At 37.0% G+C, this 22,565-nt stretch overlaps 1 protein-coding gene and 1 non-coding gene across 7 annotated transcripts in view; one reads left to right on the top strand and one right to left on the bottom strand.

The window, feature by feature from the left end:
* DNM3 (dynamin 3) overlaps nucleotides 1–22,565 on the bottom strand; it is a 647,020-nt gene that overhangs the window by 278,536 nt on the left and 345,919 nt on the right. For all 6 annotated transcript variants that reach the window (XM_060396477.1, XM_015099204.4, XM_027975613.3 and 3 more), the window contains one exon: nucleotides 20,231–20,344. In XM_060396477.1, the coding sequence (XP_060252460.1) occupies nucleotides 20,231–20,344 (114 nt within the window). The remainder of the gene's footprint in view (nucleotides 1–20,230; nucleotides 20,345–22,565) is intronic.
* On the top strand, nucleotides 2,453–2,556 carry MIR199A (microRNA mir-199a). Its single transcript, NR_107954.1, has one exon. It is a non-coding gene; the product is annotated as a microRNA mir-199a (primary transcript).

The raw sequence follows: 22,565 nt of genomic DNA, 5'->3' as shown, positions 1-22,565 counted from the left end.
ATAAAATGTCATTTTAAAAAACCCTATTTGAGAAACAGATATCTCTTATATTTGAAAAAGCATAGACTTGTGAACTAAGATGAAATCATGGAGCAGACTAATTGGAATCACCTTTCATCAGCCTTACAAAAATTCCCAAGGCATGTTTCATCAATAAAAATGTTCAATAGAGGGCAGAGGAAAGGCTTTCACTGTTTGCAACAGGAACAAGCCCATAGCTGGAGTGCTAGATTCCTGGCTGACTATTATCCCTCTGGCTCATGGCTCCCCTATGATGACTTGTGAGTAAACATATACATACTCAAAAAAGACGGATGTAATGAGACCTCTCCACATGTAATGAGACTATTACTTTGGGCTTTGCATGGTGGCTCAGACGGTTAAGAATCTGCCTGCAATGTGGGAGACTTGGGTTCGATCCCTGGGTTGGGAAGATCCCCTGGAGGAGGGCATGGCAACTCACTCCAGTATTCTTGCCAGGAAAATCCCATGAACAGAGGAGCCTGGCGAGCTACAGTCCATGGGGTCGCAAAGAGTTGGATACAAACTGAGCAACTAAGCACAGCACAGTCACACTAGCATATTTCTAGCATTAGGTAATACTGTGAAGTAATGACAGGGGAAAAAGAAGTTGAGGCACACTGGGCTTGCTCAGTCACTATGGAATAAGCCCTGAAAACATAAGCATTGAAGCAGAAGTACAATGATGGGAAGTAATCCCTCTAAATTTCCACTGATGATTTAAATCTCTCTATGAATGATGTACCTAATGCTAATATCTTAGTTCCAACCTAAACTGCTGGATAATTCTATTTTAATCTTATTTAATCTCTCTCCCTAGGTGAGCAGGGCTTGTAATAATTTTTGAACCCTTAACGGTATGTTAATTCAAGAGAAGACATTTAACAACAAGAAAATGCTTTGAGAGAATTCTCACTTGAAGTCTTCTGAAATATTCAATCCAACATATTTTAAGGAGAGAGATTTTTCTGCTTCTAAAAAGTATTGCGGACAGTCAGTAGAAATGAATTTCGTTGGCTGTACTTCTTGAAAGAATTCTAAGTTTCTTAGTTTGGCCACTCAAATTTGGAAGCTATCTAGAAATTTTCTCACATTTTGATCTCTGGAAGGGCTATTAATCAAGCTCTTGTTTGAGGCAACTCAAACTTCAATCAGAATACTATGGACAGGAAGTCAGAAAACTGGACAATCAGAATACTCAACAGAATATATAATTGAAAACATCACCAAGAGAAGAAAAGTAGATGCCAGCGGGCTGATACGTTATAACCTTTGGTCAAGCGGTACTTGGCAAATTTCAACAGATTTAATTAATCAGCGATAAAACTAAGCAGTAGAATACCATTAAAACAAAACAAAAATATTAACACAGAACCAGGAATTACCAGTGAAAAAAACAGTGCTTTACCTAATAGCATGGATCTACCAGAGGTAATTTGTTAGGAAATCAGAGTTAGGAGATCCACTATTTCATAGTGGAGGCTTGAAATGAAAATGTTTAAGTTTCTTTAGGTCAAGCTATAGCACAGCGTTCGGAGAGCCAGCCAAAATCGCTGAGGAAGGCCACATGTGGAACTAATTACTCATGGAGAGGCCATGACAAAGAACATTTCTCCAGACTTTTCATGGGGGCTTCACTTTCAGGAAGTTGCTATAATTACTGTTCAAGTCTAGATCAGCCTGCAAGTCGCTGACAGATCCAACAGACAGGAGGAGGAGGAGGGAAAGAGAGAGAGAGGGAAAAAAAAAAAAAAAAAATGAACTTATCTGCCCTTTCTGACGAGTGAAATACCAGAAAATAAAGTACCACAGGAAAGCTCAAAAAGGTTTCCAAATGAGCCCTGGCTTCCAGTGTTCAACTTACTGTTTACTTTTTTATCTACCCTCTATCTTCAAATTACTTTTCTAGCCTGGATCGGACAGCAAATTTGTACTTCTACACTAACTCACTTTCAGTTGGCCACAGCAGAACTGTACATCTCGACTCTCTCTCTCTTTTTTTTTTTTTTTTTTTTACAGCTTTTCCATACTGGGGCCCACTTCCTGCCCAGTTGAGGAAAAAAATCTGGCCTGAAGATGAAATGACTGCTTAACATTACACTAAAACATCTGGTACCATTTTATGCACAGACCCATGTCTGAGAGCAGGCGATTCCAGCGGTCTCTCCAGCGGCACAGCGCATACCCAAACCTCCCCAGGGTGACATCATCCCATATATGGACTCTCCAGCCCAGCCCTCCCCCTTTTCCTGGTCCTAAATTCATTGCCAGTTCCCCAGTCTGCAGCAAATGTGCCACGTCAAGACTGGAAATCACAGCCCTTGAGTCTCAGTCGGGGCAGCAGAATTCAGGGGGGGAAGCCGAAGGCAACCCCTGGTGCAGGAAGGGAGGCTTTTCCCCAAGACCGGGAGAGGATTTTTAAGTGCATAGTTGGAAGCTTCTGGAGATCCTGCTCCGTCGCCCCAGTGTTCAGACTACCTGTTCAGGACAATGCCGTTGTACAGTAGTCTGCACATTGGTTAGACTGGGCAAGGGAGAGCAACGCCATGGACAGCTGGGGACAAAAGTGGCTGTTTCCAAGGAGGAAGACATTTGTTTGCTCCTTTTTCGAATCTCATATCCAGTGTTTTTCTTCACAGGTTTTGCACAGTAGGGGCCAGGAAGCCCTCGGGGACACTGCCGAGAAAGGACTGCTCAAGGGAAGACCTGTGGGTAAGGCCTTCTTGACTGCTCACCTGGGCTGTGACCAGGAGAGCCCAGGTGGGGAGCCAACGATTTGCTTTCACATGGGAGAGAAACCGAGGCGGGATTGTGACAGACAGGTCTGCGTTTAGTTTTAAAAGAGCAATGATGTGTGGTACACTGCAATTTACTAGATGTTGTTCAATTTCTGAAGAGTTTAAGTATTTTCTTAAATTTAAAGGTTTTCCCACTTCAAAATGAAATATGAAAAGACGCCAAACACTTAAGAATAATTTAATGAGGCTGGTTTTGAATTGTTGAAATTGATAATCCAGAGACTTAAGACGTATTCGAATGAGAGCTGAAGTGTAACATTTAGCACCCCAGGACTGAATCCATTTTGCCCCAAAGTAGAGAATATTTGCTATGTTTAAAGTGCTATCTGAATAGTGCTTTTCTTAAATTTTATATAAATATCAGGAATAATATTATCTAACAATAAAAGGAGAGGCTGCCAAGAATTTTTGCCTACCAGACAATGCAGACAGGACTGGTCCAGAAAAGAGCACTAACCCAGAACTTATTGAGTCAGCAACCAAATAAACTGGAGAATAAAAACCTCTATATTCAGATATTCCAATATATATCTCTGTATTATATTTTTTAAAAATCTAAGAATGGTTGATAACTGCTGGTCAGTTCAGCCCTCCTGGCTATATTTTACAATGCTTCTATTTCTCTGAGCACTTAAAATGATAAGGTACTTTGTCTAGAAACCCACTGATAAAAAAGGAATTTGTAAACGAAAGCAAAGTTTTCTTTGGTCAGTTTCCAGCTGTCCTGGGGGTGAAGGAGGGTGGGAGAGGGGGAGGAAGGTGGGAGGGAGGAAAACCCTCAAGCTGACTGTAATCCCAATAGAGAGAATAATGGAGAAAGTCTGGATTGCAATACGTGCAATACGATCCATGCTGAACTTTAGAGATGGGTCCCTTAAAGAACGTTCTGGAAAAAATGTTACTGCCTTAACCCCCATTTATATCTATCCCCAAACAATTCCATATAATGAAAACATCTGTTCTTTAGGCTTTTGTGTGAATCTACCCTCTTTTGTCCTCCTTTAAATTCTGTCATTTTACAGTGATTCTTTAACAAATCCTTTTCCAAATCATACATTTTACAACAATGCAAACATTATCACAAGTTCTCTGGCAAAACATTTGATTACCAAAGGTCCCCCCTAGTTATATTTTGTTGAAAGAATTTATTTTAAAAGTTACCACTTTGATCATTCCAAAACTGGTAGAAAAGTTTTCTCTTTTATTCATGGTTTTTAGCTAAAATATAAAAAGCAAGGATTTATTACTGCTATTTCTTCCATTTAAATGATTCAGTAATGTCATCCTTTTTTTTGTTTTTTTATATTGTATCTTGGAGGCTTCCATATTAATTATTTCTAACAGAACAAGTAAGATTTTTTAAATCTGCACAGTTTTTGTTTTTTTTTTTTTAACATAGGAAAACAACAACAACAAAATCTATTAGGTAGCTTTACAGGAGTTTATTTTTTTCAAGAAACACACTTTTACTATTTGATATAGTTACCAAAGAAGATAAAGTACTTTGGCAATATTTAAGAATTTTCAAATTTGAGAGTTTTTTGTCTTGTGTTTTTACTCCATAGAATAATTGAATTTCCTAACTTGCTTTCATTTCACGTATGTTTAATTTAAATGTCTTTTTTCATATTAAGTGGCCTTTTTGCTTTAAAGAAACAAACCACCACTGGTTCCTCACCTATTTTTCCCCTCAGGGTGACTTTTAGTCTGGAGACAGAGGAGACCCGATGGTGTCCTTGGCCTAAGCACAGAAGCAGAAACATTATTAATTTGTAAAAAGCATAGACAAGGAACCCCAGCATGTGCTCGGTGGAGTTCGGGCAACCTATTTTTGATGCAAGCTTTTAACAAACGGGAAGGAATAGTATGTATTTTTAAATTGTATGGATTAAATTAAAAATCAAAAGTAAAAGCTCACTGTATAAACCACTGCCAACTAAAGGAAGGATGGTAGTTTATGCGCTGGTATATATACCAACATATATAAACATACGTATGGTAAAAGAACCTTATCTATTTCCAGGGCAATTAGGATAATGTTTAACTTTATTTTGATATTACTTTGTAAGGAAATATACAAATATTTTAGGAATCAAGGGATCTATTCCAGAGGAAACTAACCAACAATGAACATCCTCTACTAAAACTACCCCTGGAAATAATGGTAAGTGTAAGTATTAACTGATTGTACATCTTCAGAAAGATAAAATTATTCGCAAGGCCTGTCCAAACTGTACTTCTTAGAAACTTAGTAGTTATTTTGCATTTTAGCACATGGTGATTGATAAGTTAGACTAGTTACTGAGTTAAAAGGAGAATTTTTTCCGCTATCTAAGAAAAGGAAATTCAGAGCCTTAGCTTCAACAACATCATTTCTTAATTGGAAAGGATCAATATAAAAGTTTATTTACATTTTCAACTCCTACTATTTTTTTTTAAAGCCATAGATCTCAAAACCAAAGAAAATTTATTTATAATGGGACACAATTTCACACTGATCACTTTCTTGCAGTTGTCAATAGGTTTAATGTCCTTCCTGCCTGGCATTTGAGCTTTCTGCCAAGATACTGTGTTTATATTTTTTAAAAACCAAAATATACTATCTACCCCCACCTCTCACCCTACAGACCACCCAAGTTTTTCACTTTGTGGGAAAGAGTTCTGGCACAAAACTCCTAATGAAGGAATCTTCTTCCCCAATCCCCCTTTTTTCTGGTTGAAGTCTTAAAACTGTTATAGGACATAAAAAGGAAATACAATTTGGTAATGTAAAAATGTTCACTTACCCACCAGCATTCATCCTTACTAAAGAGAAGTCAAAGCTTTTGATTACTGTACAAGAGATTTGTTTTTTAAAAACAACCCACTTTCCTCTCTCTACGGAGACTATCCCACCCATCTCAATGTCTAAATAATAACTAAGAGACCATCACTCATAAATACCAGCTTAAAATAACTAGAAGTCAGGCTCTAACCTAAGAAAAGACAGGAAATTCCTGCCTAAAGATTGAAACTTTCTTATTTGCTTTCTTCTACCTTTTTAACCTTGGTGTGCTACAAATTATGTAGATAGAGATATCTGTCAATTGTTTGAAGTGCGCTCATTAAGAATTTTTATCAGTTTTAATAAATAGAGGTAATAAAGTAAATTAAGGAAAATAATTAAATCTTTGTTTTGAATTTCCTGACTTTTTGTGACAACCAGTTTCCTGGAGTTGCTTTGGTTTAATTTTGCTGTAAAAGACTTAGACTAGGATTCATTTTTTGCATTTCTTTCTTAACGTCATAAAGAAAAGACCAAAAAATGGTATATGACCATATATAAAATAGAAGGTATAATAAAATATAAATAGCTCTTTTATATTTTACCTATTTTGAGTGACAATGAATTAATATTCACTGAACAGTTTAGAAGACAGAAAAAAGTCTGAAATATGTTTTTAGCTTTCCATCTTTTACAAAAGCTTAGAGGCAGGTTCAATATAACCAAAAAGTGTGCATATGCCACAGATTTACTAAAATTGTGCTTTTAAAATTTTTTAGAAATATAAGTTGTCCAAACGTCTTATAAGTAGAATAAAATCATTTTTCAGCAAGATCTTTTCCCCCTGAAAAACAGTTATGGTTTTTCAGACACAAAGATATTGGGATATCTTGTTTTAATAGAATTGCTTCATATTAAAGGATAATATAAACTCACAAATATTTCTTTCTATTTTTTCAGGTTGCATGCATCATTCCTTTAATTGAGCAGAGTTAACTGGATCAAATTATTTATGGGAGAGAGAGGGAAAGCTATACAGAATTACAGTAATTTTAAATTTCCACCAATATGTTCTTTGTTAGTGAATCACTCCATAAATAGTTTTTGTTGCACTGAAGGCAGCAACAGTAACAAAATAGTTCCTTAAGGTATTTGTTTTTGCATACTCTGGCCTTGTAATTATCTAAGTAGCAGCCAAGTTTAGTGATGGTTTTGATTCTGTCAAGAAAAAATAATAAGTCTTCTACTCCGAAGTGATGACCAGAAACAGAATCTGATATTTATTTTTTTGAAATTAAATAAATAGAAAGTTGCACTTACCAACTTTTTGTTAAAACTGTACCATATCTAATCACTGCATAAAAATTTAGATGTGTAGAATAGTGCCATTTTTTCAGTCTCTAAAATCTAATTTGTTCTCCATAAACTTTCTCTTCTCTGTTTTCGCAGAATTTTACAATTAAAGGGAAATAACAAACTATTTGCTTCCTTAAAATTCTTTGGAAAAAATTCCCTAAGTACACACTCCTTGGACAATAAGGTTTCGTTTTGTTCTTTAAGAAATTCTGTTTATTGGAATTTTGACTATCTAGATATTTTATTTTTTAAAGGGTAGAGGAATTTGTTAAAAATCTCTAAGGATGTGAATTGATCATTTATATTAAAATAACCAGTTGAATTAGTCTCAAGTCACCAGAATTAAATTTCCTAACTGTATGTTTATCACTACTAACTCTTTCTTATATGAATTTTAAGGAAATTTTTAAAAGGGTCTGATTTTCCTTTTTGGATATGAAATCAAGTTTCCTTTTCCATGCTTAAGGTACTATTTTGTAACTGCACTGCACTAACGTGTACAAAACACACTGTGAGCATCACTGTGAACAACAACCTTTTAGATTATACCCTCTTGATTCATGGCACAGCCCTGTAGTTAATTAAGAGGAGGAGAACTTAAGCTCACAACTGCTTTTTATTTGGTTTTCACATCCGTACTCTAAAACTTTGCATTAAAAAGAATATGAGAAATTTAAATAAATTTCTGTTGCTTAATAAAATATTGATGAAAATACATTCCCTTGTGAAAATCCCACTGTCAAAGCATCAGATACCAAAGTCCGCTGATTGAACTGTCAGATACTTTAGGCTTATTAATTATTATGAATATGGCTTCCATTTCCATGTAAATGACAAGCTTCTTTTTCATGGGCAAGGTTATGGTACTTATCCATTACAAGAAACATGTATAAACACAGTCTTTATCTTTAACCTCAGTTTTAAAATATGCAGAGTTTTCATGAAGAGGAAAAACATCTGGTTCAATTACTCTGAACTCTGACTGCATGTGGGCCAGTAGTAATATGAATTGCATTTAAGAATAAACCGTGTGTTTAGTCTTTTTTGTTGTTGTTTTTTCCTGAAAATGTCTGTGTGAGTTTTCTGTTATGTCAATTATCCATGTTAGCACATTTGGAACAAATGTATCAGTGTACTTTCTGAATAAAGTCCAAAGTCTAACTTGTTTTTAGCTCCATAATGTTTTAATGTTTAATTCTATTGTGTGTTTTTCTCCCTTTCCCCTGACCTTCCAAAATCACCAAATCTGGAAAACAGACTGATTGTATCTGCCCATGAGCAAAGGAAACCCGAAGGAACCAAGGGCCTGGCTGGACGGAGTTGTCATGTGTCTGCCTGTCTACACTTGCTGTGCAGAACATCCGCTCACCTGTACAGCAGGCACAGACAGGCAGTCACATGACAACCCAGCCTGAATGACAACCAGCCATTGAAAGAAAGCAGCCCTCACACCATAGCATCTACACCAAGAGCTACAACCAAAATGAGGGACGCGGGGGCCTGGAGTTTTAATTTGTTGGTTTCTTAACTCGTATGTATTATTATTATTCAAATATTGAAACCCACCAAAAGTAAAGTGAGTGGTGCTTATGAAATATAATAAAACCCATTTCTGAAAATATTACTGTGCTTTCTATAGTTCTCTTTTCCTAATTGTTGTCAGTAAATTACTACCCTTGACATTGATTGTACACAGCTTCGCAGCACCCCCTAAATGAATATAACTTCAGCCTGATGCTTGACAAAGAATAAATAATTCTAATAATTCCACCCCCAAAACTAAGTTTAGTTTTGGAACTAAACTAAACATCATGACTTTTCAAGAGAAAGAGAGGAAGAAAAGAAAAAGAGTGACGAGATAATCCAGGGATCATGTATTTTGAGTTAACAAACTCTGCCAGCTTGGGTCTGGGTAAAACACAGTGAAGAGTATTTACTTCCAACATAATTTTAAAATGTATTAGAACAATTGCTTCTTTTGATATATAGAAAGCTGAAATTGAAGCTCTGATATTTCCAAGTGCCATGATGTACATAAGTTTATTACTGTCATTGTTTAATTAAGAAGGAATTACATTACTTAAGGTGGTATTTAAGGGGCCAATGAACATGTATTCACTTGGAATACATGCTCCCATTCACTGTAAACTTACAAACTCTTGAAATGTTCAGGCAATTCAGTCATTTTCAAAAAGAACAAAGAAAGGCATTAAAGGATATGCAGCATATATTCTGCCATATCTTTAGAGGAAATATCAAAACTTCAGTTTACACCTTGTGAACTGGATTGAAATGATCAGGGTCAGCATGTTTATACGAATATTTCAAACATTTAAGGGTAAAAAGCAGGGAGATGGGTAAACTTAGAAATTTTGTCAACTTTGACTAGATTTACTAAAATGTTTTAACTTCAGTATTTAGAAGTAATTTTGCTCTTTCTTAGAAAGATACTGGTCAAGCTTTAAAAAATGTCGCACAAGATTACCAAATTTTGGGGGTTTTCTTAAATCTAAACATTTCAAGTGTATATTTTGGACTACATCAAACTATTTTTATTCAGATATTTCATTTTTAAAATGAAAGATTTAGTCATAAGGCTAAAAACCACCAGGTTCAAAACTTCTATTATTATGTGATATTTTACCAACCTGACACCATAGTTTCTTAAAAATAACGACAATAAAAACAGTGACTGGGTAAAACTAACATATAAAAATATGATTAAAACTAAATTCTTGCATTTACAATCTGGCCTAAGGAAATATGTAATCTGCTAAAATGTGCAGCTGCAAAACACATCGTGCAATGAAGGTTTTTACCTTAAAGAAGAGTCCCCTGATTAGTAAATAAAGTCCTAAACAATAGTTCACAAAATGTAAAATATAAACAAGAAGACAATATAAAAATGTCTTATAGAATATTTGCATAGAATCAGCCAACTATAAATGCTTTATATAACTTGTAGCAAACATGTCTGACGGAAGTCCACATGCGGACCCTGCAAGGCAGTGCCAGTGTAGTGCTTGATAGCTCTCTGACTGAAAAAATAGCTCGGTCAGAACATAAAGGAGATCTTTCCATTCCACCAAACTCCCAAGGGAAAGCTAAGGAGGCCAGACCAGCACATTCATCCAGTAGTAAGCCACTCCAGGATGCTGTTTCAAATAATTTTTTCTTAAAACAGGAGGTTAAAATATTGGTATTATATATATATATTTTAATCTAAGCTTGAAAGAATGTCATATATATACATATACATTCATATATGTATATATTTATAGATATGTAAATCTGTTAAATGAGTTACATTTAAAATTTTTACTCTTCCAGGAAAGAGTAATAGAAAGGGTAATATTTTTCTTCTAATATAAACTTCTGAGTACAACGAGTAATACCTAAGAGGGAATGAGTTTAAGTCTATAAGTATTTTTAATAAATTTGAGATAGCATTTACTATTATGGTTTGCTGAATATAATACCATCTATTTTTCAAAATTATAAATCTTTGGATAATGCAAGAACTTGGAAATGTTTATATGAATAATCCTGCATTAAAAAGCATAACATAAGATAGCTTACGTATATGAAAAAGCACACATATAACTGTGATCATGAAGCATTTAAAGTAACATAAATGTTTTAAATCTTAATATTTATTGAGAATTTTTTTAAAGTAAAAATACCTAAGCTTTGGCTAACTAAAACAACTGAGCAAGGAGTGTGACTAGCGTTCACAGGGTCAATCCTGACCTCATCAGAGGGAACATACAGATCTAGCAGGAAGCAGCCAGAAACTTGAAAGTGTAAGTGCAAATGGAAAGAGCCAAAGATTTCTATAACTTTTCCGTCTCACAACTTTTGCCATCCAGGGATATAGCTGTCACTTTGTTTCCTATTACCAAAGTTATATGTGTCAACTGTTACAGCTACATAATAAAACAATACTAAGTAAATATCCCTACAAGGCAATTATATAATCTCCTTATCACGCTATCCAAACACATAAACCCACAAAAATGAGGCCTGTAATTTTTGAAGAGTCCAAAGAATGCCCTTATTTCAATGCAAATTTTGGATTATTTTCAATACTGTAAGGTTGGTACATTTCCACTGGAAATACTTCTGCTGAATTACCCTACTTCCCTAGGAGTATTCCCATTATGATTTTAATCTTCATGTTGGCCTACTTAAATGGAAAAAAATATTGACTATGTACTATCATTATTCATAAACTAGATTTTAACTATCATTTACACTTTTTTATTGATATCAATAAAAATAAGATTCTTTTTTCCTTGAATCAGAATACCCTATTCTAATGTGGGTTTTTGGGAATATTTTAAATAAAAGCCATCACATTTTTTTTCCAAAACTGATTTTAAGTATTAATGTAAAACTATCTGAATCCAAAATCCTTTGAAATGATAGTTTCTATTTTATTCCAATGCTTTGCCCCTTTTAAGGGCAATCCCTCCAAAGAACCATGCAAAATATATTTGTAATATATGAAAATGACATTGGGAAATTTATTTTCTGCATAAATTATCTTGATTCCAGGAAGTTATATGATCAGAAGAAAAAAAAAAAGCCCATTAACCTTCAATGATGAAAATTTTAAAAAATTTAAGACAGTCTGTCTCTAGTGGTAAGTTTACCCTGTAATTCAATAATTTGGTTTAGGCACTTGAGATACAAAGATATGATGAATAACTATACTGTGTTTTATTTATTTGCTCAACCACATCTTCACTCAACCAATATTCAGTTAGCATCACCTATCAGCACCATCTCCTGGTGGTAGAACATGGTACAAGATAGTGGCTCCTGTGTCAGGAGGCTTACAATTTAGCAGGAACTTAAGCAATCAACTAATACTTAGCACATGTAGTGAGTTTTTGTCATTTTACCATCTGAAAAAAAATCCCTCAAATTCATCCATTTCTATCAGTTTCCCTCAAACTACCTAACCCAAGCTGCCATTACCTCTTACTGTATCACAGCAATAGCTTTCTAACAACTCCCCAATCCAGCTTTGTCCCCGTCCACTCCACTCTCTACAAACAATCAAAAAGATCTATAAAAATTTCAAATCCTATTATGCGACTCTCCAACTTCAGTTCAGTTCAGTCGCTCAGTCGTGTCTGACTGCGACCCCATGAATCGCAGCACGCCAGGCCTCCCTGTCCATCACCAACTACCGGAGTTCACTCAGACTCATGTCCATCGAGTCCATGATGCCATCCAGCCATCTCATCCTCTGTCGTCCCCTTCTCCTCCTGCCCCCAATCCCTCCCAGCATCAGGGTCTTTTCCAATGTCAACTCTTCGCATGAGGTGGCCAAAGTACTGGAGCTTCAGCTTTAGCATCATTCCTTCCAAAGAAATCCCAGAGCTGATCTTCAGAATAGACTGGTTGGATCTCCTTGCAGTCCAAGGGACTCTCAAGAGTCTTCTCCAACACCACAGTTCAAAAGAATCAATTCTTCGGCACTCAGCCTTCTTCACAGTCCAACTCTCACATCCATACATGACTACTGGAAAAACCATAGCCTTGGCTAGATGGACCTTAGTTCGGTAAAATAATATCTCTTCTTTTGAACATGCTATCTAGGTTGGTCATAACTTTTCTTCCAAGGAGTAAGCGTCTTTTAATTTCATGGCTGCAGTCACCATCTGCAGTGATTTTGGAGCCCCCCAAAATAAAGTCTGACACTGTTTCCACTGTTTCCCATCTATTTCCCATGAAGTGATGGGACTCTCCAGCTTAGAAACTTCAAAGACTTCTCATCATTCTTAGGATCAAAATGTATAGAGTCCTTTTCTCTGCTCCAGTCACAGCGGCCTAAATTCAATTTCTTATATTCATCAGGCTCAATCTTGCCTTAGGCATTAATACAAACTTTCTCTGACCACTCAGTTTAATGTTGCCCCCCTCCGTGCTGTGAGTCCCATCCCAGATACTTCTTAAATCAAACACATCATTGTATTTATTTTATTCATAGTTTTCAATCTGAATCTCATAGGTGTTCTTGATTATGTTTTCTTTATCAAGAAATATCCTTCATAAGGGGCTTCCCAGATGGCACTAGTGGTAAAGAACATGTCTGCCAATGCAAGAGTCACAAGAGATGCAGGTTCAGTCTCTGGGTTGGGAAGATTCCCTGGAGAAGGGCACGGCAACCCACTACAGTATTCTTGCGTGGAGAATCCCATGGACAGAGGACCTGGTGGGCCACAGTCCATAGGGTCACAAAGACTCAGACACAATTTAAGCGATTTAGTATGTGCACACACATCCTTTATAAGTGGGAAACCTGTTAACCACATTATCCTTAGTGACAAGGATAGTGTCTGGTACATAACTGGTGCTCAGAATGTATTTGTTGGGGAACAGTCAGGTGATAAAGAGCATAGCACTGACAGGTAGTAGCTGGCTAAATTACTCATTCTCTTTGAGTCTCAGTTTTCATTTTCAAAATGGAGAATGTACATGAAATATTAACTAGAGTCAGTGCCTGGTAAACTACAAATGATTAATGTTAACCATTATCATGATGATCATCATACAGACCACCATTCAGATTGAAATCTGGGCTTCATGAGTTTAAGCAGGCAGAATGAAGAGCAGAGATATTTTTTACAACCACAATTACTTGAGAACTAAGGAGCAACTTGTTAACTGGAAGTCCATTTGGCTTGGTTGAGCATTTTGACTAATCTGGAATGGATTCACATAAAATAATGAGGAAACATGGAAACACCTTGAGTTTGGGGCAATCCAAACTGACAGCACTGAGTAGAGTGATGGGAAGGGGAAGAGAAAGGCCATCTCTCCTTGGGCTGGGCCAGGACAAGGCTAGAGTTGCTAAGTAGGGTGTCCTCAATTGGTTAAAAACTGCTGCGCAGAGGGTTGTCTAATGTTATACTTAAGGCTGCTTGAATTTCTGTATTGCTTCTTCTAACCATGAGTAAATATAAGTACTACAAATATCTTTATGTTATTATTTTGATAGAAATCAAAAGAACTGAGCAGGATTCATCTAAGACCCCAAGGGATGTATGAGGACATGCAAGCCCACAAATCCAAGCTCTGTCCTCACCCCCATATAAGCTCCTCCTTGACTTGGGGTATACACAATGACAGAATGCCATGGAGAGGATGAACCCAAGAAGAGGCCTGCATAGCCCCTAAAAATGTGTGCAGGGCCACTTTTGTAATAATGCTAAAGGATAATATGGGCTTCCCTAGTAGCTCAGCTGGTAAAGAATCCACCTGCGATGCAGGAGATCCCAGTTTGATTCCTAGGGCCAGAAGACCCAGTGGAGAAGGGATAGGCTACCTACTCCAGTATTCTTGGGTTTCTCTGGTGGCTCAGACAGTAAAGAATCTGCCTGCAATGCAAGAGACCTGGGTTCAATCCCTGGGTTGGGACAATTTCCTGGAAGAGGGTATGGTAACCCACACCAGTATTCTTGCCTAGAGTCCCCATGGACTGAGGAGCCTGAAGGGCTACAGTCCATGGGGTCACAAAGAGTCAGACACGACTGAGCAACTAAGCACAGCACAGCACAAAGAATATATAGTCAAGTATCCAGTAGATAAATTATGTTTTCCATAAGCACATTGTATTATATAGATTCTCTGAAGATTACAAGTGGAGATAACATTGCCTAGGACATAGGTTAGAAACCTTTCTATTAAGATCATCTGTTAGTAACAGTACAAATATCATTACTGTAACATACAATAATGGTTCAAAACATGCGGTCCACAGATGTTTGAAGGTGTTCATGAATCCATCTAAAACTTAAGAATAGGGTAGTTAGTTACTTTAAGGATAGGGAGAAAGCAGGGAAAATGTTGGGGACCTACTATTACCATCACCAACTCTAGCTTAAAATTATTACATGGGGTTATCACACTATTGCCTCTGCCATCTTGGATAGGAAATCACATAGTTTGATATCACCATCTCTAACTCACAGGCTGGAGGAGAGGGGGCATGGAAAAGTCCCACTGAAGAGATAGAATCTAAATTTCCTCTTACTCTCTGAACCATACCATTATCTGCTGAAAAATTCCAGATCGCATACATCTTATCTCACAATAGGAAATGATAACAAATTGGAAATTAGAAGGCATGTGAGTCAAAGAATGACATTATTATTCTGTTCAGTTCAGTTCAGTTCAGTCGCTCAGTCGTGTCCAGCTCTTTGTGAACCCATGAACCGCAGCATGCCAGGCTTCCCTGTCCATCACCAACTCCTGGAATCTACCCAAACTCATTTCCACTGAGTTGGTGATACCATTCAACCATCTCATCCTCTGTCATCCCCCTCTCCTCCAGCCCTCAATCTTTCCCAGCATCAGGGTCTTTTCAAATGAGTCAGCTCTTTGCATCTACATTATTGTAGGAGGGTGTAATATTACTTGCAATGATAAGAATAAATATATAAATGTGATACCTAAAAGTTTATAAAGGCACTTGTTAACATATGATTTCCTAGAGTTATACAAATTCCTTTTGAGGTGATTTGGTCAAGAATAGTCCCCATTTGATAAGCTAAAACAGAGGTTCAGAGAAGTTTGACTTTTTCCAACACTGGCAGTTAATCATAAAAAATTCACATTCTCTAGTATCTCACCCTTTTTACACCATTGTCTATAGGGTCTTTCGTTCAATTAATGTCACCCTGTAAAGAGTTTGAACCATTATTCTTTAATCACAACAATACTTCATAAGCCATTTACATTTACTACCTGTCATAAGTTAAATAAAACCATATCTACTTATATGACATAATATGCTATTTATTCAACAGCCAACTAGATCATAATGAAAACATATCAGTCTAAGTATATAATAAAGCAGAAATATGAAGGAACATAGAAACAATAATTCTCTATGCTAATTTGAATGTAAATTATTAAATAAATGACAAACATGTAACTTAATAATATTATTTACAGGGTCACATTTGCTTTACTGAGAGAGAAAAACTACTATGGAACAGGATTTCCAAAATGGGTAGGTACTGATGTGAGAGATATCAGGGGAAAAAAATACAAACACTCAACTTACCAACAAACCGACTCCAAAAGTTGAGTAAGAACTTGTGCTTATTTTCACAAAGGAAAATTCTAAATTTGGGGTTTTCAAAGTTGCCCACAGAAACATGTTTAATCCATATCCAGAAGCATAGTTAAGCTATGACAGCAAGGCTGGTATGAAATCTAAGCATCATTTAAAACTGCTACTAAAGGGTGGGTGTTGAGGGAACAAATTCAAGAGGCCAGAGACTGATCACTACCTCTAAGCCCCACCCTCCTCGCATTTCTCCTGACCTCCTTTCCGCTCTTCCAGCCTCATCTCCCAGCAGATGCTAATAACTATTAATTGCATAACACTGAAGAGCAAGGAACAGTGCTGACACCTCACTTCTGTCCTACCAGTAGGCTCAAAGGTGGCCTGCGGTGGTAGGAAGAGCTAGTAAGAGAAACAGCGCAGAACTGAGAACCAGGGTGACCATAACCAAGAGGCAGTAAGATGGGAATGAATGAGAATAGCTCCAGGGGAATAAGGCTCTGTCCCACTGACACAAAAACTTTGAAGATAGGGGTCTTGAGTCAGGCATTAATATTTGGAAATTTTCCTGTTGTTTTGAGCAGTTTTTAATGAGAAACAGTATCTAATAATTACAATATAGCTGTATGTGGCCCATCAAGTTGTGACCCTGAACTTGAGCTCTCCTCTCTCCAGCACAAGCCACCATCTTCTCTTGCTTCAACCACTGATACAGTCTTCCAGCTAGTCTCCCTTCTTCTCTTCTTGCTGACCCCACTCCATCCACATACACATTCCATTCCACACATCATGCTCAACCCAGCAGCCAGAGTGATCTTTCTAAAACAGAAATCCAATCAGGTCACAGGTGGATGGTTTTCAATTATCCTCGGGATAAAATCTGAATCACTGGTGGGACTGATGAGATACCTCTGATTTTACTTCCTACTTCTCTGTCTTACCCCTCCTCTATCTTAGCGCTAAGCTCCCTGTCCACTCCCAAGTTCATCATTCCAGGTTTTGCTGCAGTGTTACTTCCTTCCAAACACTCGATCTAAATGTTCCTCCTCCCATCAGTTTCTAGCTCATTGACCTATTTTCTTCAGAGCACTTAATATCTGATTTTGTATTATTAGTCTAGCAGTTAGCTCCACAGGGTACCAAACTTGCCTGTCATTTTTTTTTTTTTTTCAATTACTCTAAACTAGGAAAACAACCCTTTTCTTAACTTTCTGCACCTCTATCATCCCAATTTGTTTCAAGGGTCATTGTTACCCACCCCTGCCTCTCAAGACACACACATACAACCACCTTCCATATATATGCCTTTAATAAAAATGTTCTCTGGCACCCAGTTACTAACTGCACATGTGTATTTTCTGTTTATTGTAATCAAGTGCTCATGACAGAGCTTCAGCAGCAGAGATTTTGTAAAAAGCTATTCTGAGTTTATAGCAGAGAGGAGGGGCTGACGGGTGACCATGAGCTCAACAAGCCCTCAAATCCTCCTCCTTCCCTGCAGAGAGCATCATGTACCTTCAGACTGACTTGTTTCAGTACCCCCACAGCCAAACAATGACAACAACAAAACCCTTAAAGCCACACTCCAACAGTAGTGGCTAATCTGAGTCTTCAGAGCCCCTGATACTAGCACTCAGAGAAAGGTCAATGCCAGGATGCCTGGAACGCATCTTAATAAATCCTCAGTGGGACGAGGTTGACTAGGAAAACTCCAACACCTTGGAGGTTCTTGCCTCCATTTGTGGTTGAAGGCATAAACTCTGGAGCCAGACAGCTTATATTCAAATTTCTGCTTTGTCATCAAGCAGTTGTGAGACCTTGGCAAGTGAGTTATTCTCACCAACACCAAGTGTTTTCCATAAGAAAAACTGAACCCAAAGAAATGACTTTTCAAAAGATTATGTTTTTTCCTTCATTTACTTACCTGAAAAATGAAGATAATTATAGTACTTATCCTTAGGATTATAATGTGGATTAAATGAGTCATTAGTGAAAGTTGCTCAATCGTGTCCGACTCTTTGCAACCCAATGGACTATACAGTCTATGGAATTCTCCAGGTCAGATATGGGAGTGGATAGACTTTCCCTTCTTCAGGGGATCTTCCCAACACAGGGATAGAACCCAGGTCTCCTGTACTGCAGGCAGATTCTTTACCAGTTGAGCCACAAGGGAAGCCCAAGAACACTGGAGTGGGTAGCCTATCCCTTCTCCAGCAGATCTTCCTGACCCAGGAATCAAACCAGGGTCTCTTGCATTGCAGGCAGATTCTTTACCAACTGAGCTATGAGGGAAGCAAATGAGTCATTAATCAATATAAAACTAGGAATTTCCTGGTGGTCCAGTGTTTAAGAATTCACTTTCCAATGCAGGGAATGTGGGTTTGATCCCTAGTTGGGGAATTAAGATTCCACATGCTGTGCACCAACTAAGCCCGTTAAGCGGCAACTAAGACCCGACACAGCCAAAAGTAAATAAGAATATAAAGAAAAAAAAAAAAAACTAGTTATAATTATCATGCTTCTTCAGCAAGGTCTTTCGCTTTCCCTGGAATAACTGAGAGAGACTCAGAGGCCAATCTGTATTCAAATGTACATAAATAATCACCCAAATGCTTGTAAGCAAATTGTGCCTAAGAGAAGATTTAGTAGGGCAACTGAACACAAAAGAAGATTTTCTATTTCCTGATGTTTATATCTAGGAAGGAATCTCAGAGCTCCAGAAGCTATAGTCTTTAAACATTGGAGCTTCCACAGAATTAAGAGAGTTATCTAAGCAGCCAGCCCAGGAAAGAAACCTGTGCTAATCCTCAGACTCATGACCAATGTCACATTTGACTGAAGTTAGTAAAATACATGACATAAACACTTGAAATAAAGCTTTTGAGTAGAAATTTCCTTTGGATCTTTCTGTAGGATTTGATTTCCTTTTAATTTGGACTTCCCTGGTAATCCACATTACTTTTCAGACAGCAAAGCATCTGCCTACAATGCAGGAGACCCGGGTTCAATTCCTGGGTCAAAGAGATCTCCTGGAGAAGGAAATGGCAACCCACTTCAGTAGTCTTGCCTGGAAAATCCCATGGACAGAGAAGCCTGGTAGGCTACAGTCCATGGGGTCGCAAAGAGTCGGACACGACTGAGTGACTTCACTTTCACTTTCACTGAAGAAAATGTAGTGGCCCTCAGTGGGTCATCTGATACTTATTCCACACACTATTGTGCACAAAGCACTTAGAACTAGGCAGGACACAAAGCTTTCCTCCAACAATTTGAGAAAGTACCTTGTAGTGCTTTCAAAAGCTATCAAGCCAAGAGTGGAAGGACTTTTAACTCTGAAATGCTTACCATTTACAGCCAAACACAATTGACAATCTCACCTGTAAATAGTTTTGCCATCACAGAATATTCTTAACCAATGTTTGCATGCTGCGTTAAAAGCACCAAAAACTTCTCACCTCAAACCAGAGCTATTAAAATTTCCAAAACACTGCTGAATTTCCATCCATGCGCTCCCAAGTTTACCAGTATCCTTTTATAGTGCTTTAATGGCTCTGTAACACTGATTTTTGTGTGTGTGTGCTTTTCTAACTATCAGATTTAAACGAGTAGTAAGTCACAGGACCAAAATTATTAACATTTAACGTGAACCAGAATACCATAATTATCATAATTCATGCTTTTACATAGATATCAAATTCTCAAAGAAAAAATTTGTATAAACAATTATCTGGGACTCACTTGAAGACTAGTGATTTGGACATTTTCAAAAGCCTGTCATTTGAGACAGATGTCACAGCGACAATTCCAAAATGCTTTATTAACTCTGCATCACTGCTATTAACTTTGTTTCTATGATGATCTATTACCTTGAGTATTTTCAAAACATTATTTAATGAAAATAGCTTTCACTATATCAGTAACTTGCCATTCTTACAAAGAAGGAAGTTTTCAACTACAGGTCCCTAACTCCGTTCCTTTAGGTAAACAAACATGTGAGTACATCACAGAAATAAAAGATATTTGAAGGAACTACTGTAAAATTTAAAATCTATGAGGAAAAAACAGTGTTTCTTCAAACAAACATCCCAAGCCAAGTCTTACTAAATGAAAACCACTAGCATCTCAAAACTGTATATCACAATAAAATCAATTCATCTGAAACAGAAGCGTTTTAATTTTAAAAATTCTGTCACTTTTGTGACTTACCTCATCATCTTTGTACCAGGACAAACTCTCAGCAGTAAGGACAAACCAGTATCCCTTAGAGCCTCCTTTCATGATGCCAATGTTGCTGATGGTTAGCCATCCCTTGCGAATCACCTTCAAGAGAGCACAGATCGGCAGAGATGTTTAGTTTAATATAAGTCTATGGGGAACACAAGTCTCGTCCTAAGTTAAAAACAAGATACAAGTTACAGTAAGAACAGCACTGTTTCCTCAAAGCTCAACTTCTCTTAAACTATTCAAAATAATATATATTCCAAAAGCCCAGATAACCAGAGGGAAGTCTCTCCCATCAAATGAACAAAATCAAATCAAAATTGCAGATTCGTAGGGATGGTGGAAGCACAGAGACTGAAACAGGAATAAAATACAGCAGATTAAATGGTTGTGCCTGGCCTATTTATGGCACTGCTGCTACAATTAAAATATATTTAGTTGATTGGATGAACAACAATAGATTCTCCATGCCCACTGTCTCTTATCCCTGTCCAGCCCACTGGCCCATTTGTTTGCCTGGTTTGCATCTCAGAATTTCCACCAGAGACTGGCCAGCAAATGGTGAAAAGAAAACACTCAAGCCAACAGCTCTCAACAGGCTTAATGGGAGAGAAAGCTGAAACAATACGCTAAAATTAAATGTTTGAAGTTTTGAATGGTGCAGATTTACCCATCTACTTCTGGTTGTTTTTGCTAAGCTAAAGAATACCCAGAATCATCATAAAAACCTTTAAACATGTTTAACTTTTCAAACATAAACAACTTAGATAGAAATTATCTACAAATGGCATTTAAATGAAGATCTATTTTTTTCTCATGGTTGTTGCAAAGTTAAATTTTGTTTTCCATGTGGCATAGTTTACCATTTCCTCTATGCTAGATAATTTTTGTCACAGAAATGAAATACTATATGGAACTGTAATATCATTCTAAATATAAAAAAAATCACCTTATACCTACATGTTCATTATGCTAGACATCCTGAAATATTTTTTAAAATTACTTACTGAATGACTAATGGGTGTCACTTCCTAAAGGTAAGTGGAAATACCCTAATAATCAGATTTTATTTTTATATTTACATTTGATTTTTAAGTTTTCTAGTTGAAGAAGGGAAGCCAATTCTAGGGAAAATTGTGAAATAAGTCAAGGTCATTATTGATCTTCCAAGACTCATTCCACACTCCCAGTCTCAGTTACCCTTGAGTTCCTGTTTCAGTACCTAGCAGCATCAGCTATTTTTCCCTTTTTAACTCTACAGACCCCCAGACAGAACCCCATTCAGGCCCACACTAAGGCAGTACAACTGTTTAAAATTACTCCTTCTTATCTTCTGCTTCAGAAAGAAGGAAACAATACTTCTCAAAGTATGGTTTATACCAGCTAATAAAATAAAATGGTTACAGTAAATAGCCACTGGGATGCTTTCTAAAACCAAATTCTTGGGACAACTACAAATCCACATGAATCAGAACAGATACATATGAAACCCAGGGAACTACAGATTAATACTTTGCAAAGTGAGTCTTTTTCATACTAAAGTTTGAAAACCACTGCAAAATTTCATTTTCCTTATAGCAAATAATCTCATTTAATTTTTAGTAAGAAGGAACTGGTTATTTCCCAGTAAGACTGCTACCCACACCACCATAGCTTACAAACAGCATACTCAATATAGCCCGCTCAATGAAAGTATATTCACTATTTCATTTTATCAGGCATCTGGGATAAAGAAGAAGTATTCCAGACTCCAAACTGCAATAAGAAAATCACCATTTCACCTGTTGATAGAACAGGCTGGCTTCATTAAGAAGAACCATGAATTCAGTCCAGCAAACATCTGCTAAGAACCTATCATATGTCAGTATGAGAAAGGTGATGATGCTACACCCTGCCCTCAAGAATTTTACAGTTTTATAGGGAAGGGAGATCCAGAAAGAGATAATTTCAAAGTAATAGTGTAACAAGAGATGTATGCTAAGTAAGAGAAGGATACTGGATACAACTTAAGAAATGTTAATTGTTAATAGGCTTTCCTTGGAAACATGGTTGCTCAAAAGAGCCTAACGGAATTTAAATTAGACCAGGAAGTAGTCCTGTCTGCCTGTTTATTTGTTCTCCATAAAGAAGGACAAAAAAAGAACACAATGAAAAAGAGCCACTTCACGCCAAAAATATGAGTTGGGATGAAGAAATTGAGGTTGCAGAGGTAAGTGGGGTAAAGTCAGAGTCAATCCAGTTCAACAGACCCCAAATTCTAGATAAAATTGGCAAAATAAAAATAAATTTCAAGTATACATGTAAATTTATTAATATATAT

The sequence above is a fragment of the Ovis aries genome, chromosome 12, assembly GCF_016772045.2.
Source record: "Ovis aries strain OAR_USU_Benz2616 breed Rambouillet chromosome 12, ARS-UI_Ramb_v3.0, whole genome shotgun sequence".
NCBI classification, from domain to species: Eukaryota; Metazoa; Chordata; class Mammalia; order Artiodactyla; family Bovidae; genus Ovis; species Ovis aries.
The sequence above is the reverse complement of the archived record's forward strand: the minus strand, read 5'-3'. Positions and strand labels throughout refer to the sequence as shown.